We start from the raw sequence: 21,058 nt of genomic DNA, 5'->3' as shown, positions 1-21,058 counted from the left end.
CCGACTTCCCCAATCCAGTTTATTTTCCTTTCTTTTTATATAAGAAAAATAGAGGAAAATTAAAATGAAGCAAAAGTTCTCCTTGTTCGGATTGATATACTAAACTGCGTTATGGATTTGATTTGTAGAACTTGCACTGTGTCTTAAGGCAGGCTAACCTAATTGTGGAATGGACGTTCTAACTCCCAGCTACGTTAGGTGCACCTGAAGCTTTCATTGGGCATCAGTGCAAATCTGTCAGTCTTGTTAACGGGGCTGTAAGCAACATTGTGCTAAAACACAGTGTTGTGCGTGGTTGTTTGAGTGGTGGGTTTTTTTTGTTGTTTTCTTTTTTTTTTTAAAGCAGCATCTCTCATGCATTTTAGTGGTAAACAGACTAAGGAATGTCTTGGTTCATCATGTAACCTCTGTGCTCTTATCTAGCGGAGCACATAAGTGCATGTATAACCCCAGGAAGATCATTGACTTAGAAACTAGGCAAGAGAATTAAATGAAAGCTCCCAACTGAGAAACTTTTAAAAGTCGTCTTTTCTGAGAGTACATCTTCCACATTTTCGGGAAGTCTCCAGTCCTCTTCTGAACTTTGTATTGTTCTGTTTGAAAATCATATCCAGGTGATTCTATCTCTTTTCCTCACCTAGCATAGAAAAAATTGACATTAGAATCTGACCCCAGGTTAAAAAACAGTATACAACCCAGTATAATAAAATACACCGTCCAAGCTGAGCTTTAAAGACAGTTCACAGTATCTCAGTGTCTTGCTGCCATTCCTTTCTGTGTTGTTTTATTGTAATGTATCTTCGTAAGACACTTGCTTACGAGGCAGTAGGTCCTCATCTTGAAGTCAGATTAATGGGGTTTTACCACACTTTAATGGTTTCTCCAAATTATGCTGTAGTCTCAAAAAGCCTGGATTGTGATCTGAGAATGTAAGGCCAAACCTTAAAGTCAAGAGAAGGATTTTCCTCAACTTTAGTAGGCGTGTAGCCCAAATTCTGCTATGTACACCTGTATTCCATTGAAATCAGTTGGAGGTTGACACTTAAGTATCTAGGAGGAGCAGAATCTAAGTCCACAACTGTATACTCTAAGACAAAATTGTGTTTAAGCTGCCTTACTGTAATCTAATACTAGTTAACAAATTCTTAGCAAGATCTCAGGCCATAGTTACCAAGAGTTGACTGGGATTTGTACTTGAGATAATGAAAGTTCTAGTTTCTCAAGTAATGGTTATTAAAACAGTCCGTGCACTCTGCAGCATACAACAAGATTAAATGCTTTTAAAAAATTTCCAAGGTGCATTAACATTGTTGTCCGTTGTTCTTTACACTTACAACTGTAAAGGTCTAGGATAATACTTACTTTATGTGATGCTTTTACAATATGTTATCAAAATGTCATTTTTTCTGCAGCAAACAGAAAAAAACTGCAGAGCATTAAGCGTTTTATGCGATCCCAATCAGTATCTCCATTATTGTGCGGAGTCTTCTGTTTATCACCTTCACAGTGGATGGTGATGCCTTTATCTAACAAAAGTGGAAGACCCCTCCTAGGTCCGTGGGGTCTGTGAGGACAAGTATGTGAAGATTGATACAAGTCCTGCGTTGCCAGTGCTCAGTTTGCAGGTTTGGCTCTTGGGGTTAGATAATTGTTCCCTTCTTGTATTGTGGTCACTAGCACAAAGAAGACCTGTTCTTGGCAGGAGTTTCTGGATATTCTTCTAACTTTTGCTGCTGTTTGAAATTTAGCTGTCGTGTCTGTTGTCTGTTCTGACAGAGTGTAGACCTGGATGACCACCACAAACCTGAGTTTAGAAGAGTTTTTAGTTCTTCCATCATTGAAAATGGGCATCAGTCTTCATCAGGTAGGAACAGGGCGTAAAAGAAAGTAGCACTACTTGTAAAATACCTGATCCTGGCAGTCACAGAGCAGCTCTCACATGTTGGAAGCATTAGAATCTGCTAGGGTTTCAGCATGCATATTGTACTGTGGCACTGATACCGTTTAACTTTATTTCCTAATTAGGAGTTTAACTTTTAAACTTTAACTTTATTGTTAAGCATGCACTATGGTGTTTCATAAATTAGAGACTATTAGTGTCACGTTATCTTGGGGCACTAGTGATAATAAGGCCTGCTATTCTGGGTGCCAATGTAGCCTTGCATCCCAAAACATTTTGCAAATTACCTGTCCGCTTCCATCATCCTTCAGTGGATGGACTTACTATCTCCATTTTGGAGAAAACTAAGGCACATGGTGTTTCATAAAACCATGAAAAGAACAAGAATGCTGACTCCTAACCCACGGCAGGAGATTGGGGATGGGGGCTGCACAGGGGGGGAGGAGGAGCTTACCAAATGCAGATGCTAGTGGATTAATGATCTGAAGAAGTTGTTCTTGCTGAGATTCATGTAGGACAGGTACGATAGCTGCAAGGATCACTTACACTAGGGTTGTTTCTGCAGCGTCCTGTAAATGGTATAATGTCTCACAGGGAGAACTAGGTGGAATAATTCCAATGACTTGTAAAATAAAGTTGTTGCATGGAAATTGGTTTGTAACTTTGTTACAAATCTGCAAATAAACTTACTTCCTCTCTCCTTTTCTTTTTACTCACTAGGTCAGGCAAAAGTCTCCCATGAACTGACCTGTTTTCACACATCAGACTCTTCCCCTGAAGCCCATGCCCCTGCAGTCACCTTACAGATGCCCCACCTTCCTGTTACTGCAGTAACCAGGATATCAGAGAAGTTTTCAGGAGAGACCATCTGTTCAACAGGAACAACTAATATGTCTCCTGGCCTGCTGGGACAGAGCAAGAGCAAAAATGCGATGGCAGTGAAAACGTCCAACCAGTCAGGTATGAGAGACAAAAATAATTTGTTTGCTGAAGCTGTGTCCCATTTCTTTACTTCAAAAAACTGGTGCTACAGGGGTTGTCCTGTGACCTAGTGGTAATTATGAAACCTCGCTTCTGTGGCTACATATCCCATGGTGGGACACACTGATTTAGAATAGTTTGGGTCCTAGGTGGAACTTTAGGCTAGAATGTCACATCTGCTGAGAATTTTTGCTGCCTGATATAGTTGAGTTCATAGTGCAGCCTATCTTCTAGCACAGTTACTGAATAAGTGTCTCTTCAATGTGGCCAGCTATTTTAATGAAATTTGCAGGAGTTTTAGTGCTTTGAGACCTGAGGCCCCTTGAGAAGTTAGGCAGATATTTGGCTAACGGGTTCAACAGTCATTTGGAGGGAGGAATGACCAACAGCAGACTGACACATATACACAAGTTAGAGTTACTGCAGAATCTTATTTATATCTAAATTAAGTTAAAAAAAAAAATCTCATTTCATTCATATTTTAGTTATTCATCTTTGAGCTGTACTTCATATACATTTAGTGATAGTGACGCTTACAGATCAGACTGTATATATGGGTCAGAAATTACAGAGAGAGACCAGATGGAATTGCCAGCAAGATATAGGGATTATTTGCAGATTATTCTTTCAACTTTTATCTTATTAAAGCTAAGAATGTAGCAAAGCCTTCCTTTGTCTTTCTTTCTGCTGTTTCAGTGAAGGCCTGGAATTCAAGTACAGTAAGAACAGTGCGTTCATCTGCCACTGGAGGTGAGTGTTCCTATCAACGTGGCCTTATGCTACACAAATTGAGAGGGATTCCATGCTCCCTGTCTGGGGGGATTCAGATGTGAGCGTGTAGTTCCGATTAGTAGGTACATGGTAATACTAAAATTGCTAACAAGACTGCATACAGATTCAGTTTCCCAGGTATCATGGAAACTTGTTCCGCTGCATCAGATTCTCAATCAGTTCAAATCGAGGGGTACTTATCCTTATTTGCACAGTGGTGTACATGTGTACATAATACAAGGCAATCTCTGCAGTGGAAACAATAGGTGCCAGAGAAGTGTCGCAGAACAGACAGTTTGAGCAGTGAAGATTTCAGCTGACCAAGTGAAAACTGTGACTGAACACAAGGTAATGGCAGTTGGAAAGTGGTGGGCCCACCCTACGGATGTTGAAGCAAATTCCTTTGAGCAGAATAGCAGTAAGTAGTCTCCTTCATATATGAATGTGTCAACGGACAAAATGCCTTAAGGATTTTCGATTTCAGTCAAAATAGATGAGTTGACCTCTATCCAAAAGTACTTCTGACTGATGTCACCAAGCTCTTACTGTCTACACAACGTACTGGCATTTCACAGTGGTCTCAAGTGTCAGTTTAGCAAAGATGTAGCTCATCCAGAATAGGGATCACACTCCTCCTCAGCTTAAAAACTCTGAGATTTGCACAAATATCTGGCAATTGTTTGTGGTACCAAATTTGTCACATCTGTATGCTGGCATTTACCAGGGTGTTGTACGTGAGAAGTCTAGCTGATCTGGATCCCTTCTATAAGCAGTGGGGAGTGTTCAGCATTTTCAGAGTGATTTGGACAGTGATCAGGTTGGATTGCTTCTAAGATGCCAGTTTTTCTTCTTTGTGTATAGAAGGAGCCTTCAATAAAAAAGTTGCTGGCTTATGCAACAAGTTTTGGCTTTAATGTGTTAAAACTGGGCAAGCCACTCCATTGTTCTGCATTTACAGAGCAGAGCTGGAGTCCAGAGCTGGGCTCTAAGAGGCAAAGCACAAAAGATAGAACTTCAGGGGCAGGGGGAGGAAGATGCAAAGTTGGGTTTAGGCCACCTTTGCAACCTTTGGAGTCTGCTCTACTTTACAAATTAAAACATTTCTTGGTGGAAATTAGGTAATTTAAATTATGCTCTCAATCATGGCAGACTTCCCAGGACTCCTTATGTGTGCCAGAATGACTGTTGCAAGCTGAGCTGTAGCACCATTTCTTCCTTTCACTGAAATGTCCATGGCAGTGTGCTCTCCTCCGAGGTCTGCACAAGGGCCTGAAACGATCCAACCTTCCCAATGCAGTTTTATCAAAGGCATCCTCTCACAGCCCTTTCTGGTATGTTTATACCATCCTCGCTGCAGTGCGACAATTTTGCAGAGGGATTGAACCCCTGGGGAAAATCCCTCTCCAGCTTGTTAGCTCATACTGGAAGTTAGAGGCGTGCAGCTTTTCACTGTGGTGAGTAAAAATCAATGTGTGGCTATCTATCAGGAAATGGTTTGAAAATGTATGAAGAAAGGAGATCAAAGAAGTTTCTGCCCTGATGCATCTTGTTTTTCCTGCTTTTATACAGAGAATACCACTTCTGTCACTAAGTCTGTCTCAACTGTGAGCTATGGGACGAGTAGTGGAACCAAAACTGGTGAAAGGTATACATTTTTCTTGACGTTTTGTTAGGCCGTTGTGGTCAGTATAGTCTCAAGGGACAGGTGTTCTGCTGGCTTGGAGAACAGGTGAGTCCCAGATGCTGCATTTTAAGCCCATTAAAGGTTGTGAGCTTTCCTGAGGGCTAAGTGGAACAGAGATGGGAAGGGATAAAAGTCTTTTGTAGAGCATTTTAAAGCTGACCTAGTTGTGGATTTCAGCATTGTTACACCATTAGTAAAACTCTCAGTGCCAGTGGTGGATTTTTGTTAGGAGGAGCAAGTTATCAGGCCCTTTGAAAACACTTTTAAAAATACTCAGCTGTGTTGAAATTTGTACTTTGGGCTTATTTTTGGAAACCAACATGTGACTGCTGTCAAAGAACCTTAGTTTGGCTAGCCTAGAGTTTAGTTTGTAGATAAATGCCTTGCTGAGGACTGAGGACTACTACGCATTCTTGATTAATTCGGAGTCGCAGTTGCTTAGTATAGGATTACATGGTATCACAATTACTACTGGCGTATTCAGGCATCCTCAGCATGCAAACTATCCATCAAGAAAAATGGGAGGGCAGCCAATTTAAATCTCTTAAATTGGGCTTGCATCTGCCTTGGAAATTATCCCAAATTTGGCATTACATTTCTTCTGAGTTAGTTCCAACATCAGCACTTCGATATTTGAGTCATGATACACTGAGCACCCTAGAGAACTTGCTATCAGATCTGACCTCCATCTGTACCAGAAATTAATGTGACACTGATGTTATTGCTCTTTGCCTCAGTTTCCCCATCTCTGTCACGGGGAACACTTCCAAATGCAATGTGTGGCTTACTTCATTAATGCTAATGAAGTGGTTTATGGTTCAAATAAACACAAATTAGAATATACTCCTATATTTCTTGATCAAATTACCAGTTTATGGTCAGTGAAGCAACACTGACATGAGCTCAGGATTCAGTGTACTATAAGTAAAAATTTCAAAAGTACTTCCTGAATTACTCTTCAAGTTCCATTTTTGAAATGTGACTTACCCTCCAGGAACAGCAAAGTTGGAAATTAAAGGGATTTAGTGCTCCTGTGTGGCCACAACTTTTTTTTTTTCCCTTTTCTTTTTTTCTTAAAGGTGTTTAATTGTTGTTCTACTCAGAGCTATAAAGCATTTGTGACTTGTCCAGCTATGTGTCATTTGTAAAAGTACCTTAGACTCTTCTATAGTTAAGTGCTGTTGTCTGTCAATAAAACTTTGATTTTTACTTAAATTGCTTTTGACTCATTCAGGTCCTCTTGAAACGGCTGTTTTGGGAGGTTTAGAGTAGGCAACAGTTGGACCTTTATGCTGACTCCTGGCACTGCAGAGACTTACTTTTTTTGTTTAACCATATACTTTTCATGTTATGTTTCTCCAGTGCCACTGACAGTTACTGTGATGTGAACCCCAGCTCTCACTCCTCTCCTCCCACTGTACATCGCCAAGTTGAAAGGAGGCGAGAACTGGTGCGGTCTCAGACGCTCCCACGGACTACAGGAACACAGGCCAGGAAAGCGCTTTTTGAGAAATTTGAACACGATGGTGGAAAGTACGTCACACCCCTTGTCCCCAGAATGGGTTTGTTAATGGGAAGCTAATTTGTCAATTATTACCAGCAGAGGACAGCTGGGTGGGAGGACCCTCTCAATGTAGGATTTTGAGCTAAGGGGCAATATGGGGTCACGTATAGCTTCGCTGACTTTGCCCTGGAAATTCACAGCTACAGATTCTTTTGGCTTCGGAGTTGTTCAGCTGAAGAAGCAGATGACTTTTTTTTTTCATTATAAGAGACTGGGAATATTGTGACTTCCTGTTGCCATTCATTAAGGACCAAAAGCGTGGACTGTTCTTTATGCACCATGATGGGGGTATGATTTAAATAGAATTGGGCTTGGAATCCTGGCTTTAGTGAAATGAAAATGAGTTTTTCTTGCAGGAGCAACAAGGTGAAGTTTCAGCAACGTGTTTCTCAAATATCACCTGGACAGGGGCTGACCTGGGCAAGGTTGCATAGATGTTGCTGACAAGTAGGTTGAAGTTCTTCTAGAATGTAATTTAATCTGGTCTCTGTTAATTTTCCAGAGGAAAAGGAGAATCCAGAGCTAAGCTGAAGAGGTCGCAGAGTTTTGGGGTTGCCAGCGCTAGCAGCATTAAACAAATTCTGTTAGACTGGTGTCGCTCAAAAACCATAGGATACAAGGTGAAGACATGCTAGCACTTTCAGCTCTCTCTTTTTCAGGAGAATTTGCCAAAAAAGCGTACTCAAAAAGTGAATGTAAAACATGCTAGACAATGAGCTAACTTCCTCAAGGTCATCAAGTTTTGTGCGGGTAATGCAAACATCATGGTTTGCATGGGCAGCACTTCAAGACAGTCAGTGATTGCATGAGTGAGATGCTGTATGTCTGTCAAAGCAATGCATTAGTGTTTGTCTGAAAGCCTGCATTTTTGTGCTTATGGATATAGACTTCAGTATACGCTCACACATTTTTTTTTCTTAGTTGCAGGCTGTGATTTTTGTGTTCTCATTATACATGGCAAGATCTGAATAACATTTTGCCAGTACGTGGAGACTATGGCCATTTTGCTACACAGCAGACCAAAATACTCTCTTACTGGTATTAGACAAGTGAATTTGTAGTAAATAGTTGAGGTTGAATCACACGGTGTTAGTGAGCTAATTTCTATGAGGTAACATCAGTGTAGCTAAAAGAATTCAGCAGCTGAGATTTCAGTAATTTTACCTGGCCTTAAACTGCAATTGCCAAAGCAATTTCCAGGAGAAAGAGAAACTTTTTTCCTAGGTTTTTTTTCTGCAATATGTTTTTCAACGTTATTGTAAAATGTGTATATTATTGCCGAACTCTAAATTATAGTATATATAAGCAGAACTAGTGAAAATTACTGTTAGTTGCTTACCAGAAAAGCTCGGGCTTGAATTTTAAATGATGGGAAAGCAGCATGAGACAAAAGCCCGGATACGTTTCTTAAAACTGTGGCGGTTGAAAGTAACAACAAGCACTTGTTCTAAGAATCAGGTTTTGCAATAGGCGTAATTCTTCCTATATTTCTTCCTATATTTCTACCTATCTGTGTGTAAACAGGCATTGAATTTGGCCTTACTGAAAAGCAAAGCAAGCAAGCATAGTCTATCTAGTGTTATTCACAGCCAAAGAATGAACCGTTCTTCAATTATAAATACTTCACAGGGATAAGCAGCGTCCTTAGTTTCAGCAGATACTGAGGTAGTGCACTGGGCCTGCTCCAGAGCTCACTGAGGTTGACAAGATTCTTCCCAGTATTTTCAGTGGGCTTTGGATCAGGGACCTTGACTGTGTGTCTGCTTTGCATCTGGGCATTTCAGGCAAAAGGCTTTCATTGCTGAGTGTGCCGTTTTTTCTCAGAATACAAATAATGTAATGGATATACAAAGAGGGGAAGAAAAAGCCTGTGCTCTGTTGCTTTGGTTAGTGGGAGAGAAGGACAGAAAACTGCAGTGAGCAAAAGCAGCTGCTCTTTCCTGTTCCCCTGTGCTGCATTAACATGCGTGTTTTTTTTGTCATGACAGCACATTGATCTCCAGAACTTCTCCTCAAGCTGGAACGATGGGATGGCATTCTGTGCTCTTGTGCATTCTTTCTTTCCTGAAGCTTTTGATTATAATAAGCTTGACCCAGCTAATCGCAAGCAGAACTTTGAGCTGGCCTTCACCATGGCTGAGTGAGTATCACATTAGATCTCTGCGAAGTGCTTCCAGTTCAAGTCTAATGCGGCTGGGCAGCAGTGAAGAGTTTAATCATTCTTCTTGTAGGTCCTATATCACTAGCTTATATGTGTTATGCCAGAAAAGATAATAAAGCTCTGCACAGAGAACGCATAGAACAGGAGACTCGGCAGTCTAAAATCAGAGGTGGTTTTACCAGGCACAGGATAATTCATTGGAGTCCTATGTTCAGGTCTTTCACAGTCTTCAGGCAGTACTTGCATTCTGCTTTCTCACCTCTGTGATTCTCACCAGCCTTAGCACTGACACACTAAACTTGAGAAATCAGCCTCCTGAGTTATGCTTGGAGAGAAGAGGAAAAAACCCTACTTCTCTCTGTGTTTGGTTTTTTTTTTTTTTTTAATTATTTTGTTCTTGAAGTAATGAATGATTCTTAATGAATTTGCCAATATCAATCATAAAAAAGAAATTTGAGTTCATAGAGCACAATGTTTACTGACAGTCCATAGGAACTGGACATACAACTTGTAGTTTCTTAGCCAATCCCACCTGCTTGATACCTGATTTGAATTTGAGGCATGTTAATATATCCATCCAGCCTCTCTGGAAAAACTGTGACCCTTGAACCACAGGGAGCAAGTAGATTAACTTTTGGAATTGGGTTTTGTGGGAGGGTTCACCTCTGTCTGTACGTTGCTTTGGTTGAACATGAATGAAGGTTGAATTCAGTGTAAGTAGAGTTAGATCAAGGCTGAGATCTTCTCAGTATCTCAACCTGGTAACTGCATTTTTGTAAAACAGACAGAGCTAATACCCTCAGTCACACTGTCCTGATCCTTCTTGATGCAGTATACCAGGAAATTAAATGATAACGTGTTTGTTAAAGTCATTATAAGCGTGAACTTGTCAGCTAGAAATAGTAACTTTTTTGACCTAGTATCAACATGATTCTTGGCTGCTGTTTTGTTTGACTTGTGTAACAGTGAGAACATTCTCTGTGGCATGCAGCTGGGTTTGGTACACTCGTTTCCGAGTGTGGGGTGTGGGAATACATGGCTAAAGTTTCCTGGAGCTTCTGATACAGCTTCAAACACCGATACCACCAGACTGAAGCTCTGGGGTTCTTTCAGAGCGCCCTTTTTTTTTTTTTTTTTTTTAAATTAAAGCAATAAATCATAGAAGTGGATTTACCCTTTGCCATTCCAGAGAAAAGCTTTGAAAATTCTTAGCATAATGTTGGCTTTCCTTATTACAGTCCCTAGCAAAGGAATTCATTTGGGAATTATCAGGTTTTTATACACACACAGATATACATGTATATATAAAAAATTTTGTTGCTTGTCAGTGACTTGAAAGAGATTCTACGACACTTTTAGGTGGTTGATCTCTAAAACTATCTACAACTCTCAAAGGAAAGTTGCAGTGTTTTTCTGTCTCAGTTTATGTGGAAGTATAGGGGAGAACAGAAGACAGCATGTGCACAACAGTAAGAAACATTAGGTAAGAGGTATCTACAGAACTGACTACTTCATAGCTATGACTACCTTTAAACTAACTGTTCTCCTCTAGTGCCAGAAAAGGCTCTTCTTTCAGTTATTGCTGTTCACCCCAGCACGAGCTCTGCTGATCAAATTGCTTCCTGCCTGCCCTTGTGATTTTTCATCCTAGGCCTCAGCAGATCTGTTCCTTTCTGCTGGTCCAGATCTCAGTCAGGCTTCTGCTCTTCAACCTGATCATCTGAGATTGTTGTCCAAGTCACTCACACCTTGAAGATGTGGGGGTAGTGGAGAACATACAATCCACAGCCACATGGGCCTTCATTGGCACATCTCATCTCTCCTCGTGTTTTCCCATTCTTTTGGAGCTTCCTATATAATAACGAGAAAAACTCATGATTTGCAAACTCGCATGACCCTGCTTACTGAGACTTGGGCAGAGGAATGTGAGATTGGACTACATGCTACAGATATCAGGGATGTGAATGGCAGTCAGTGGGGAAAAAAAACAACCCTTCAGGGCTTTGGATCAGATCCCAGTATAGAGGAAGAGAGGGAAAGAACAGGAATATTCTATGGTCACAAAAATAACAATCATCTCCAACCTGAGCTTGACCATTTCATTGTGAAATGAAATGGTACTGATAAACCTCAGGATTTCTTAAATGCCTCAGTGATGTTCAAATCAGAGCAGCAAATGAATCTTGGAAGTAGTTACAGGCCTTAGATTTAATGCTTGATTTGCTGTTTCTGTTTTATTATTACTACAGGAAAATGGCTCACTGTGATCGTCTGATAGAAGTGGATGACATGATGGTGATGGGTCACAAGCCAGATCCCATGTGTGTCTTCACCTATGTCCAGTCTCTATACAATCATCTGCGACGCTTTGAATAAAACTATCGACACCTCTCCAGCCTGAAGGGTCAAGTACAGTATGCTAATGGGAAGAGTGACTTTTTGCAAATGGAACGCAGTGTTATTTCTTGCTTTTTACTGTCCCTTTGCTTACATTCAACTGTGTGGCTGGCTGACTGAAGTGTTGCTGAGCAGCGCCCCAAGTGTTGATCACATCAGCATGTCAGTAATACAGAAATACGTTTGAAAAAGACAAAAAAACATAGGGAAAGGCAAATGCTGTCATTTTGGTGCTAGTAGTAGGCTGGATTATTAATATTCTTGTGTTTAAAGATCACAGGAAGCTAATTTGCTGCTCCTTTCTCTGTTAGGCTGGGGACACAGTTTTAGGCAGTGACAGGTAACTGCTACGAAAGTGTTCCCTCTTAAAATGCAGGTAAAAGTCCAGAAGATAGCACCTTCAATTCCACTTCTCTGTTGAGCATAGCACAAAAGAAATAGCAAATGGACAAGGAAAATTCCGTTTAGCAAACAATAACCTAGAGTACTCAACCACTAGGGCAATATTGCCCCTCCTCCAACCCTACCCCCCACTCCAGCATGCATGCACACGCGCACACACACACACACACACATCAAACAGGCATTGTTCTGTTCTCTTAAAGCAGAAAGAGAACGCAGCCTCTTACCTGCTGACTGGGGCGACAGATAACTACCATGTTACACAACAGAGTTTGTCTGTAATGGTCAACTCTGAAGTGATTTGCTTAGAGGCTTGCTAAAGCCTCTGCTGGCAGTCCTGGATTAATTTCTTGATCATGAAGAACAGCAACAGCTGGGACTGTTCTGTGTAAGAGATTGTGTGTTTGCATGATTTAGGATCACAGGAAAGGGGGGGTGCTAGCAAGATACTAAATCCTCTGAACAGTTGTAATAAAGCATGCTACAGTCTTGCTTCTGACCTGGACTCTGGGGGAGAGCAACTCTCCAGTGTGGACAGGAATGAAGTCTTTACGACTTGCTCAGTCCTCATGCTGACTCTGAGGTTGACAGGCAATATGCCAAAAAAGTATGAAAGATGTGGGAGTTTTGAAATGCTAGTTTCCATTTTCAGTTAAATTAGTGTTAAAACCACAATATAGTGGGATTATTCCAGATTTACGGGACAAAAAGGTCATATGTCACCCTTTCTGGTTTTCTCTTTGATATATCAACAAAGCTTTGTTTTCACAGTGAATGTTAAAAACAAAACCACTAAAAAAGCATACTTAAAAAAAGCCTTTTAAAATTACTTCTTCCCTAAGAACAGGCTCATAGAAAGTAAAATATGAAAGCCACAAGCCCTCTGCTCATGCTAGAGAATGTTTTTTAACCTGCATTTGTGCTTTTTGTAGATATTTATAAAGATGACTTTGGTTCTGTATTGATGACCCATTTATAATAAAATATGTCAAATGTGCTTCAGATTTACTGCTTCTCTTTAGAATGAAGTGACAGGTAACAAAGCAAAATCAGTGGAAAGAACCCACAGCTTTTGCTTAGAAGATTTTTGTTCTAGCCATGATGCTGTGTGCTCTGAATTTCAGTGTAAAAAAGTACAGAAGTTCAGTGGCATTTGGAATAGGATTTTAGTTCAGCCTCCCTTTCTAGTGAAGGTTACTTAGGAAACCATGAATGAAGCAACCACTTTGTTAGCAGTCTCAGAAAAAAAAACCCACAAAACACACCACCAAAAGTGTACAAAGGTAAAGTATAAGTTAACTGCTGAAGGTCTGGATCATCAAGTTCTGTTTGAAGTGTAGCTAGGCTGTTGCTATGACACTGTGGAAATAGTTTGAAAGACTTTTAAATAGACATCTTTTAATACAAGTATCTGAAAGATACTTGGTCAAACTAGCAGGGTCCTTGGTATTGCTAATCTCACAGCTTTAATGCAAGTGGCCAGAGGTTGGGTGGGCTGTTTGTATTTGTCACATGACTGCCATTGTCTTCAGTTTTTGACTTTCCCTTGAATGATCATAATTCTGAGGAGAAAGTGTGCACCTGTTCCTCCACCAAACGCACTATAAGGATAAACACGCTGTACTTGTATTTTGAAGAAGTGATTGGAGTAAGCATGATGAGAAATCTGTCCACAACTGGCACATACGATACACATATTTACATTCTTACAGCAGAATACTTTTCATTGACTAGCAGAGCCAAGTTCCACTGTAGCTACAATAAGAGGGGCAATACTGGCTTTATACATCACATTCCTTCACAGTCCCAGGTCATGGATGATTTTCCTGTGTGATGTGAGTGCTAAAGACACAGGTAAGTGCTTGGCCAATTTAGGCCTGGTAGCAAATAATTATATAAAGGAAGACAATAAAATTATTGCCAATTTACCAGGGGGAGTTTACATCCTTTCTATAATTTAGCTTGTTTTCACAGCTACCCAGAAGCTATTTGTACAGGTTTTCTAAAGTCTTCCCACTTCAGAGAGGTGATCGTAAAGATACCTGGTACTTGCCTGGTACTGACTAATTTTAACTGCTGGTGGTTCGCATATAAGAAGATGAGGGAGATGGTGCTGTGACAGTTTTAGAAAAACCTACAGCTTTGTGTGTTAAGAGAAGTCTGATCTATATGAATAACCTTGACTGTTAGACTGTATGATTAAATTTAAATTAATGTAATGTATGCCCCGCTGGATTTTTTAGTACTTTTAGTTCAAAAAATGCAGAGTGTGTGTGTGTATATGACAGTAAACGTGTTCAGCATGAGTGATAAAGAGAACAATATGTTAAGTTGGCATAGTATATGTTTTCCACAGATGGACTGTTTCCTGGCCTTTCTAATGTTTCTGCACTGTATCTAAAATTCAGTACTATCTAAGGTGGTTTATTGGCAACTTGATCCTACTTTTAAAGGCTAGATCAATTAATTCTGTGCAAGATTTTCAAAATAATCTCAGCAGGGACATCACCTACTTTTTAAAATTATGTTTGCATATAGCTTCCGACAGCAGGGAAGTCTTCCTCCTTGAAAGTACAATAATTGGGTGGGTGCATCACTTCTCCCTTCATGTGACATTTCCAACAGGTGTTTAATCTAAACATATGCTCAGACCAGTGCAAACTACTGGGTACATGTAATTAGGTAGAAAACTAGCCCACATGATTCGACCTGTGTCATTAATTTAAACCTGGCCTGGCTTACAGAGATAGTTTTAAAGTGTCCAAAATAAAAGTTGGCATTGCTTTATGTAAGGTGCATTTAAAAGCCACTTTTGGTTATTCTAAAAAAGCTCTACGTCTAGATAAAGCCTCAGTGGAATTAACATAGAATTACAGACGGTTTGGGTTGGAAGGGACCTTTAAAGGTCATCTAGTCCAACCCTTCTGTAGTGAGCAGGGACATCTTCAACTAGACCAGGTTGCTCACAGCCCCGTCCAACCTGACCTGGAATGTGTCCAGGGATGGGGCAACCACCACCTCTCTGGGCAACCTGTGCCAGTGCTTCACCACCCTTAGTGTAAAAAATTTATTTCTTCTATCTAGGCTAAATCTCCCCTCTTTTAGTTTAAAACCATTAACCCTTGTCCTACTGCTACAGGCCCTACTAAAAAGTCTGTCGCCATCTTTCTTAAAGGGGGGTTGTGTATTGAAAGGCTGCAATAAGGTCTCCCTGGAGCCTTCTCTTCTCCAGGGTGAACAACCCCAACTCTCTCAGGCTTTCTCCATAGGAGATTATTCTGGACACTAGAGGAACACCAGAATTCAGACCTGTTATGTCAGTCTGCTTTGCAATTTCAGCAACGTTGAAAGCAAGCAGTTAACAATGCTGCAGTATCAGCTCAGCCTAGAGAATTCTCCCACTTCAACCCTCTGTCACAGCAGTTCGGGTGGCAGTTTAATCATCTGAAGAACAAGACTATGGTATTTTTAAAGCATCTAATATGGAACATAGCAACACATTTAATTTAGAACTACTCTCATTAATGCTGGTTATTTAGACTCCTCCACGGAAAATATGATATTTTTCCAGACTCTGAGGACTTTGGCCACTTCTTCATAAATAATGAACCCAGTTTCTACATCCAGACCCAGTTTGCCATGGTGAGGAACTGCTCCTTTATAAAGGCCTTAGTATGGGATGTGGTATGTGAGCAGTGTTTCAGCAGCACTGAAGTTGGTGTTAGCTTACCAGTGCTTCTATACTGAGGAGGATTTGCTTTTTCATCCAACTGTAACTGCTTTTACATGTTATGCGCGGAGGGGGGCTGGAGGGGGAGATGGCAGGGGGCTAGAGTGGGGAGATGGTGGGGGGCAGGAGTGTGCTGCTGGTGGAAGCAGCCGGGCCGAGCCGGCGTGGGATGCAGCGGCAGACCCCAGTCTGTCCCAGGATCATTTTCTCCCCTTGTAAATTCCTAGAGGTTTTCAGGAATTAACAAGCCTTTTCCTTTCCTTCCCTTTCCCTTTCCCTTTTCCCTTTCCCTTTTCCCTTTCCTTTTTCCCTTTCGCTTCCCCTTCCTTTTTTCCTTTCCTTTCCTTTCCTTATTGTCCTAATTGCGGAGTTGATTTACCTCTGTTATTTGACAAATGGCGCATTGTTGTCAGCCTCAGGAAGTCTACAATGATTTAAATCCCTGAAAACCATCTGAGGTAAAAATAAAACTTTCTTATGTCATATAATTCATATTGAAGGATCAGTTGCAAATTTCGTATTAACAGTTTAAAAGGAAATAATCTTTTATGGTAAGCTAACAATGAAGAACAGATTTAGGGTTGGTAATTACAAATTAATTACTTTATGACGGTGTCACTCACAAGCTGGGTCAGGACAGCATCAGATACTGGGTTTTCAGAACAAAACTGCATGAAGCCCCATGGGTCTCACAATAATGTCTTGGAGGACCATCACGCAGGGATTCCTCAGCTTTCAAAGCCAGTGAGCACGTTTTCAGAAAACGTAAGACATTCATTGTTCTCAACTGCTGTTCCGATATCTCAGCATTTCAGTTTATCAGGAATCATTTTTGTCATCCCTCTTTAATTTGCTCATATTTGTAAAAGCCTTGGAATGTTAGTACTGTACTAACAGTACTGTACTAACAGTACAGTACTACATGTACTGAGAGTACAAATAATAAGATTTTGTGGAAGATGACTAATATGCAGCTTGATACATGTTCTGTGACTCATGCTGGCCAAAGTAAACCTCTGTTCAAACTAGCTTTGAGTTCAGATCTACTTAAGTAATTGGAAATCTTTCAGTTATTATGGAAACGGTTCCAGTTCCTGCTCCAGCTGTTCATGTGACAAAAATTACTGCTTTCAACTAACTCATTTTAGCATGTTATGTTAAGAATCTGTTAAAAAAATATTCATTTATGGGGGAAGTATACCTAGACCAAGGGGAGCCAGACTGTACAAATCAAGGGACAGCCCATAGAAGCACTGTGCTCTTGTACAAATAGTTGCAGACTTCATGTGTGCAGTACCATATAAATTGATTTACAGGTCTGCATCCATAGTGGTCTATGTAATTGATTCTGATCAGAGTTCAGCCTAGTTATAGTTTTGCTTTGCCTCATGATCAGGAGCATTCCGAGTGTCTGTGACCACAGCTTTCCTGCATCAGTTAGCATATATTGTTCATGTTCCTTGCTTGCCTTGCACCCCATTCTCTGCTGCTTCTTGAATCTCTAGGTCTTTCTCCTCTCAGGCTAATGGCTTCAGTTCTAATGTCAACCCTGTCTTCTGAAGCCTGTATTTTTCTTTGGCTAACTCTGAAATACCTGCATTTTTCTGTAAGACAGTATTTCTTCAGCTGAAACCCCTTTTTTGCTTGACTATGTGCAGATTTCTGTTTACACGGCAGCTGACATGAGAGGCACTGTAGTTACCAGTTTTAATGATCACTGAGAGAATTTAGCTACTGTTTGAAGTAAGATCATTAGCAGCTTGCTAGCTGTCACTGCACTGTATTTACAACCAACAATTGCAGTTGCTTCCCACTTTTCCATCTTGGACCAGCTCAACTTCTCTTGACCAATGCTACTTGCTTCTTTATCACTTTGCAATCTCCTTGAACCTTGTTGGGAACTCTGAGAAACCCTGCTCTGATCTACACTACATCAGGGCTGTACGGAGGGGCATAACTGTACCATCTGATGTAATGCTCTTTTGTCTCCTTCATTTCTTCTTCTTCTGTCTGGCTCCCAATCTCTTTTGTCCCAGGAAAGAATATAGTTGCCATAAAGATGGAGCATACTACTAAGGATATTTTATAACTGACATTTTAGATAGCTAGGTACTTAACACGTCTGTAATTTGCTTTCACAATCTTTATGCATTTCTGCAATAAATTTATCAAAAATTACTGTCTGAAGCTGTGGGAACTATCTCAATTAATGTAAAAGAACACGTTTTTATTTACAGACAGATCTTACCTGGGAGTGGGTGAAAGGAAGTGCCACTGGCTTGTGTGTGCCGTGCTTCTTCCCCCTGGTGCAATAGCAGGAGGTTGCCAGAGGCAGTGTTGCTGTTCCCGTAGCAACCGGTTTGTTTACCTTCCATGCTGTTCTCAGCCACCTCCTGGAATATTTAGTCGCACATTTAAAAAGAAACTACGTGCTGCTGCTGTGGCGATTGAGGCTGGAAGACAGTTGGGAGCAAACCCCCCGATGAAGGGGAACTGAGGACGTGGCACTTAGCCAGGGTTTGACCTTGGGAGCAGCCTGGGCTAGGAGCAGTATCAGCCAAGAGGTGTGTGAGGGAGAAGGGGGATTGTTTTAAGGGTACCTGTGCTGGAGTGTGGGCAAAGCTGTGTGTTGCTGAGGAGCAGCTGTGTGCATTTGGGGTGAGGAGTTGTCTCAGGAACACTGGATGAGCGTAGTGCAAGAATAGGAAAATTGATAAACTGCTGTGACTTTGCACATTTTTTGGGCATTGGTTTCACCCTATGTTAAACCAGTGTCCCCAGTGTTGTTCTGCTTCAGCCCTTCCTAGGCTTTTCCATTTCCTCATTTACCTGATGTATTTCCTCCTTCAGCTTTTCATGTCCTGCTTTCTCTTTTTTTTCTTCTAATGACCATTACATTTCTTTTTTACAACCTAGAGTTCATCCACCTCTCCAGCTGTATTCTTAAGAGGTGTTTACTTCTCCAACCTGTGGGAGATTATTTAGCTTTTATATTTGTTCACTTTTTCTCAGTTTTCTGTGATTGTCCATTTAGTAATTCCATCCTTCCTCACAGGTCTCCTTTTCTTTCCCTTCTCTTCTCCCTCCTATTGCAGACAGCCCATCTTTTCCTCTCAGTTCCACTTTCAAGCCTCTTTCTTACTCTCTCTCCTCCTAGCTTCCATTCCCAAAGTCCTCTGTTTCTTCATTCTCCCACTCCAAACTCTCTCCCCCACACCTTAGCAAATTCTTGGGGAGCCTTGAGCAAGAAGTCTTTTATTTTCATACCTGTGTCATTTTGCAGGTGAAAGGGGCAAGAATTTTTCTCACCCTCATGGACCTGTCTTCTCCCCCTCTTGCTTCTGCAGCCAAATATAACGCTATTCCTGTTTTCAGGTTCCACGTTCCAAGAACGGACCTGCATTATATCTAGAAACTTTCCAAAAAACAATGGCCAGACTGTTGCAAGCTCCACCCAAGTTTCATCCCTCAGAATGGGACATTGCAAACAAGATGCAGTGTGCCAGTACAGAGTCTCAGAAATCCAGGTCAGAGCGCATGATAGCAGAGAGTCGGAGGCTGCTGGATGAAACAGAAAAGACAACTCAGAAAACACAAAGTGATGTCAACAAGAAAATAGGTAATCCCATATGTTCTGCCAGTGTCAAGATGTCTTATTTGAGCTATATGTTTAAGATGGCCTTAGAAAATTAGTTGATAGTGAATAGGAATATATGTCAATGCCATGCTCTCTGATCTCATGGAAAAATTAAAAATATTTTAAAAAATATTTTGAGGCAGGTTCTTTATTTTATAACAAATAAATTACTTCTCCAAAACACACAGAAAGCTATTCCAACCAAACCTCCTGATACAGGGCTGCAAAACTGTCTCCACACATCAGCCTACAGCACTACATGCACTCCACTATGGAATAAGTCTATTTTTAGCCCTATCCAAGATCTGACCCACAGTGCTCTGGCATCTAAGATGGGCTTGTATTAATACCTGTTTGCAATTTTCATTCTGCAGAACAGAGACGGGAAGAAATAAAATTCTGGAAGCAAGAATTAGAAAACAAACTTGAACAAATTGTTCATGAGACAGAGGTATTGTTGACTTTCAAGACTAGGCTGGAGAAATCTTTGGAGAGCTGCAAAGAGCCACTCGTCATTGCCCAAAAGTGTCTCCTGAACAGGTGAGATGATTAAGGAGAAAAGCATTCAGGGAGAGAAAAAAAATCTAGGTAACGAACCTTTAACGAATAATAAAAAAGGCTGCAAACTAAGAGCCTGCCTCTCTTTGCAGTGGAGTCACATTCTGATTTAGGTGTTGCAACACTGGGGAACCAAGGCCATAAGGGAAAAACTTCCTGGGTGGCAAGGAAAAGCCTTCAATTTGGAAAGCTGGGCTTCATCATCTTCTGTTAGCTGCAGGCATTTTAACAGTGTAGCTGATGGCTTTTCCTCTTTTTGTTTAGGCAGAGGCGAGCTGGGATTGACTTGGTGCATGATGAAGTGGAACAGGAATTGGTGAAGGAAGCTGAAGTCCTCCAGGGGGTTATTGCTTTGCTTGGACGTACATTGGAACAAACCAATGAGCAAATCAGGTGCAGAGGCAAAGAACGTAACTGAACACTGATTAGCTGGAAAGTAGGACAGCCATAATCCTGAGAAGTTGTAGGGTCAGGCTGAGCACAGGTCCAAAGTTACTTTCAGTGCTAAACAGTTACAAAGAAGTCAGTCCTAATTCATACCATTTGCTCAGTAATGGTGAGAAGTTCTGTTTGTTAGAACTCAAAGTACTTGCACGTGATCCCTGGTCTTCTCATGATCCAGTCCTGTGCCTTTAATTCCAATGAGAATTGTACCATCAATTTATACGGAGGCAGCTTCATGCTCTAGATTTTGGGACATTGCAACTGACAGTTCATACATGAAGAATTCCATAACAGCATTTATATTACCTAATGTATGTATGCATGCATGTTAGGGACACCTGTGAGTGCCTACACTTTGGCTTAGAGTCCGGTTGTTTCTCCTCCTAGACTAAACCGTTCAGCAAAATACAACCTGGAAATGGATCTGAAGGACAAGTTCACAGCTTTGATGATTGATGATTACTGTGCTAGCTTGACAAACAACACTCCTGATATCAGATATGCTGATAATGCAGTGAAAATAGAAGGAAAGTAAGTAGTTATTTAGTTCAATGAACATATGATAATTATACAGCTAGTATGAGCTGTTCCAGTAATAGCAAGATTAAAGTAATTTTACGTAAAACAGACTATATCTGTCCATCATCTGTCTGTGTAGATTGTTTTTTTATACTTGTCGTGGTTTAACCCCAGCTGGCAACTAAGCCCCACACAGCCGCTCGCTCACTCCCCTCCAGCGGGATGGGGGAGAGAATCGGATGGGTATAAGTGAGAAAACTTGTGGGTTGAGATAAAGACAGTTTAATAGGGAAAGCAAAAGCCCCGTGCA

At 40.9% G+C, this 21,058-nt stretch overlaps 2 protein-coding genes across 3 annotated transcripts in view; both read left to right on the top strand.

Annotated features, from left to right (window-relative positions):
• Positions 1-14,082, top strand: part of SMTNL2 (smoothelin-like 2) — a 28,570-nt gene extending 14,488 nt beyond the window's left edge. The window contains exons 3-10 of the mRNA XM_009318836.1: positions 1,777-1,864; positions 2,621-2,860; positions 3,578-3,631; positions 5,222-5,297; positions 6,699-6,869; positions 7,403-7,520; positions 8,889-9,040; positions 11,311-14,082. Of these exons, the coding sequence (XP_009317111.1) occupies positions 1,777-1,864; positions 2,621-2,860; positions 3,578-3,631; positions 5,222-5,297; positions 6,699-6,869; positions 7,403-7,520; positions 8,889-9,040; positions 11,311-11,437 (1,026 nt within the window). The 3' untranslated portion in view covers positions 11,438-14,082. The remainder of the gene's footprint in view (positions 1-1,776; positions 1,865-2,620; positions 2,861-3,577; positions 3,632-5,221; positions 5,298-6,698; positions 6,870-7,402; positions 7,521-8,888; positions 9,041-11,310) is intronic.
• Positions 14,083-15,013: 931 nt separating this feature from the next.
• TEKT1 (tektin 1) overlaps positions 15,014-21,058 on the top strand; it is a 9,306-nt gene continuing 3,261 nt past the window's right edge. Inside the window, exons 1-5 of one of the 2 annotated variants that reach the window (XM_009318823.1) lie at positions 15,014-15,502; positions 18,966-19,209; positions 19,602-19,767; positions 20,050-20,178; positions 20,617-20,760. In XM_009318823.1, the coding sequence (XP_009317098.1) occupies positions 15,500-15,502; positions 18,966-19,209; positions 19,602-19,767; positions 20,050-20,178; positions 20,617-20,760 (686 nt within the window). In that variant the 5' untranslated portion in view covers positions 15,014-15,499. Of the gene's footprint in view, positions 15,503-15,959; positions 16,049-18,965; positions 19,210-19,601; positions 19,768-20,049; positions 20,179-20,616; positions 20,761-21,058 lie in introns of those variants that run through there. The other variant, XM_009318824.1, reaches the window with a different exon arrangement.

Source organism: Pygoscelis adeliae, unplaced genomic scaffold (genome assembly GCF_000699105.1).
Source record: "Pygoscelis adeliae isolate BGI_AS28 unplaced genomic scaffold, ASM69910v1 Scaffold392, whole genome shotgun sequence".
Classification (NCBI taxonomy): Eukaryota; Metazoa; Chordata; class Aves; order Sphenisciformes; family Spheniscidae; genus Pygoscelis; species Pygoscelis adeliae.
This window is presented reverse-complemented; position numbering and strand designations above follow the sequence as displayed.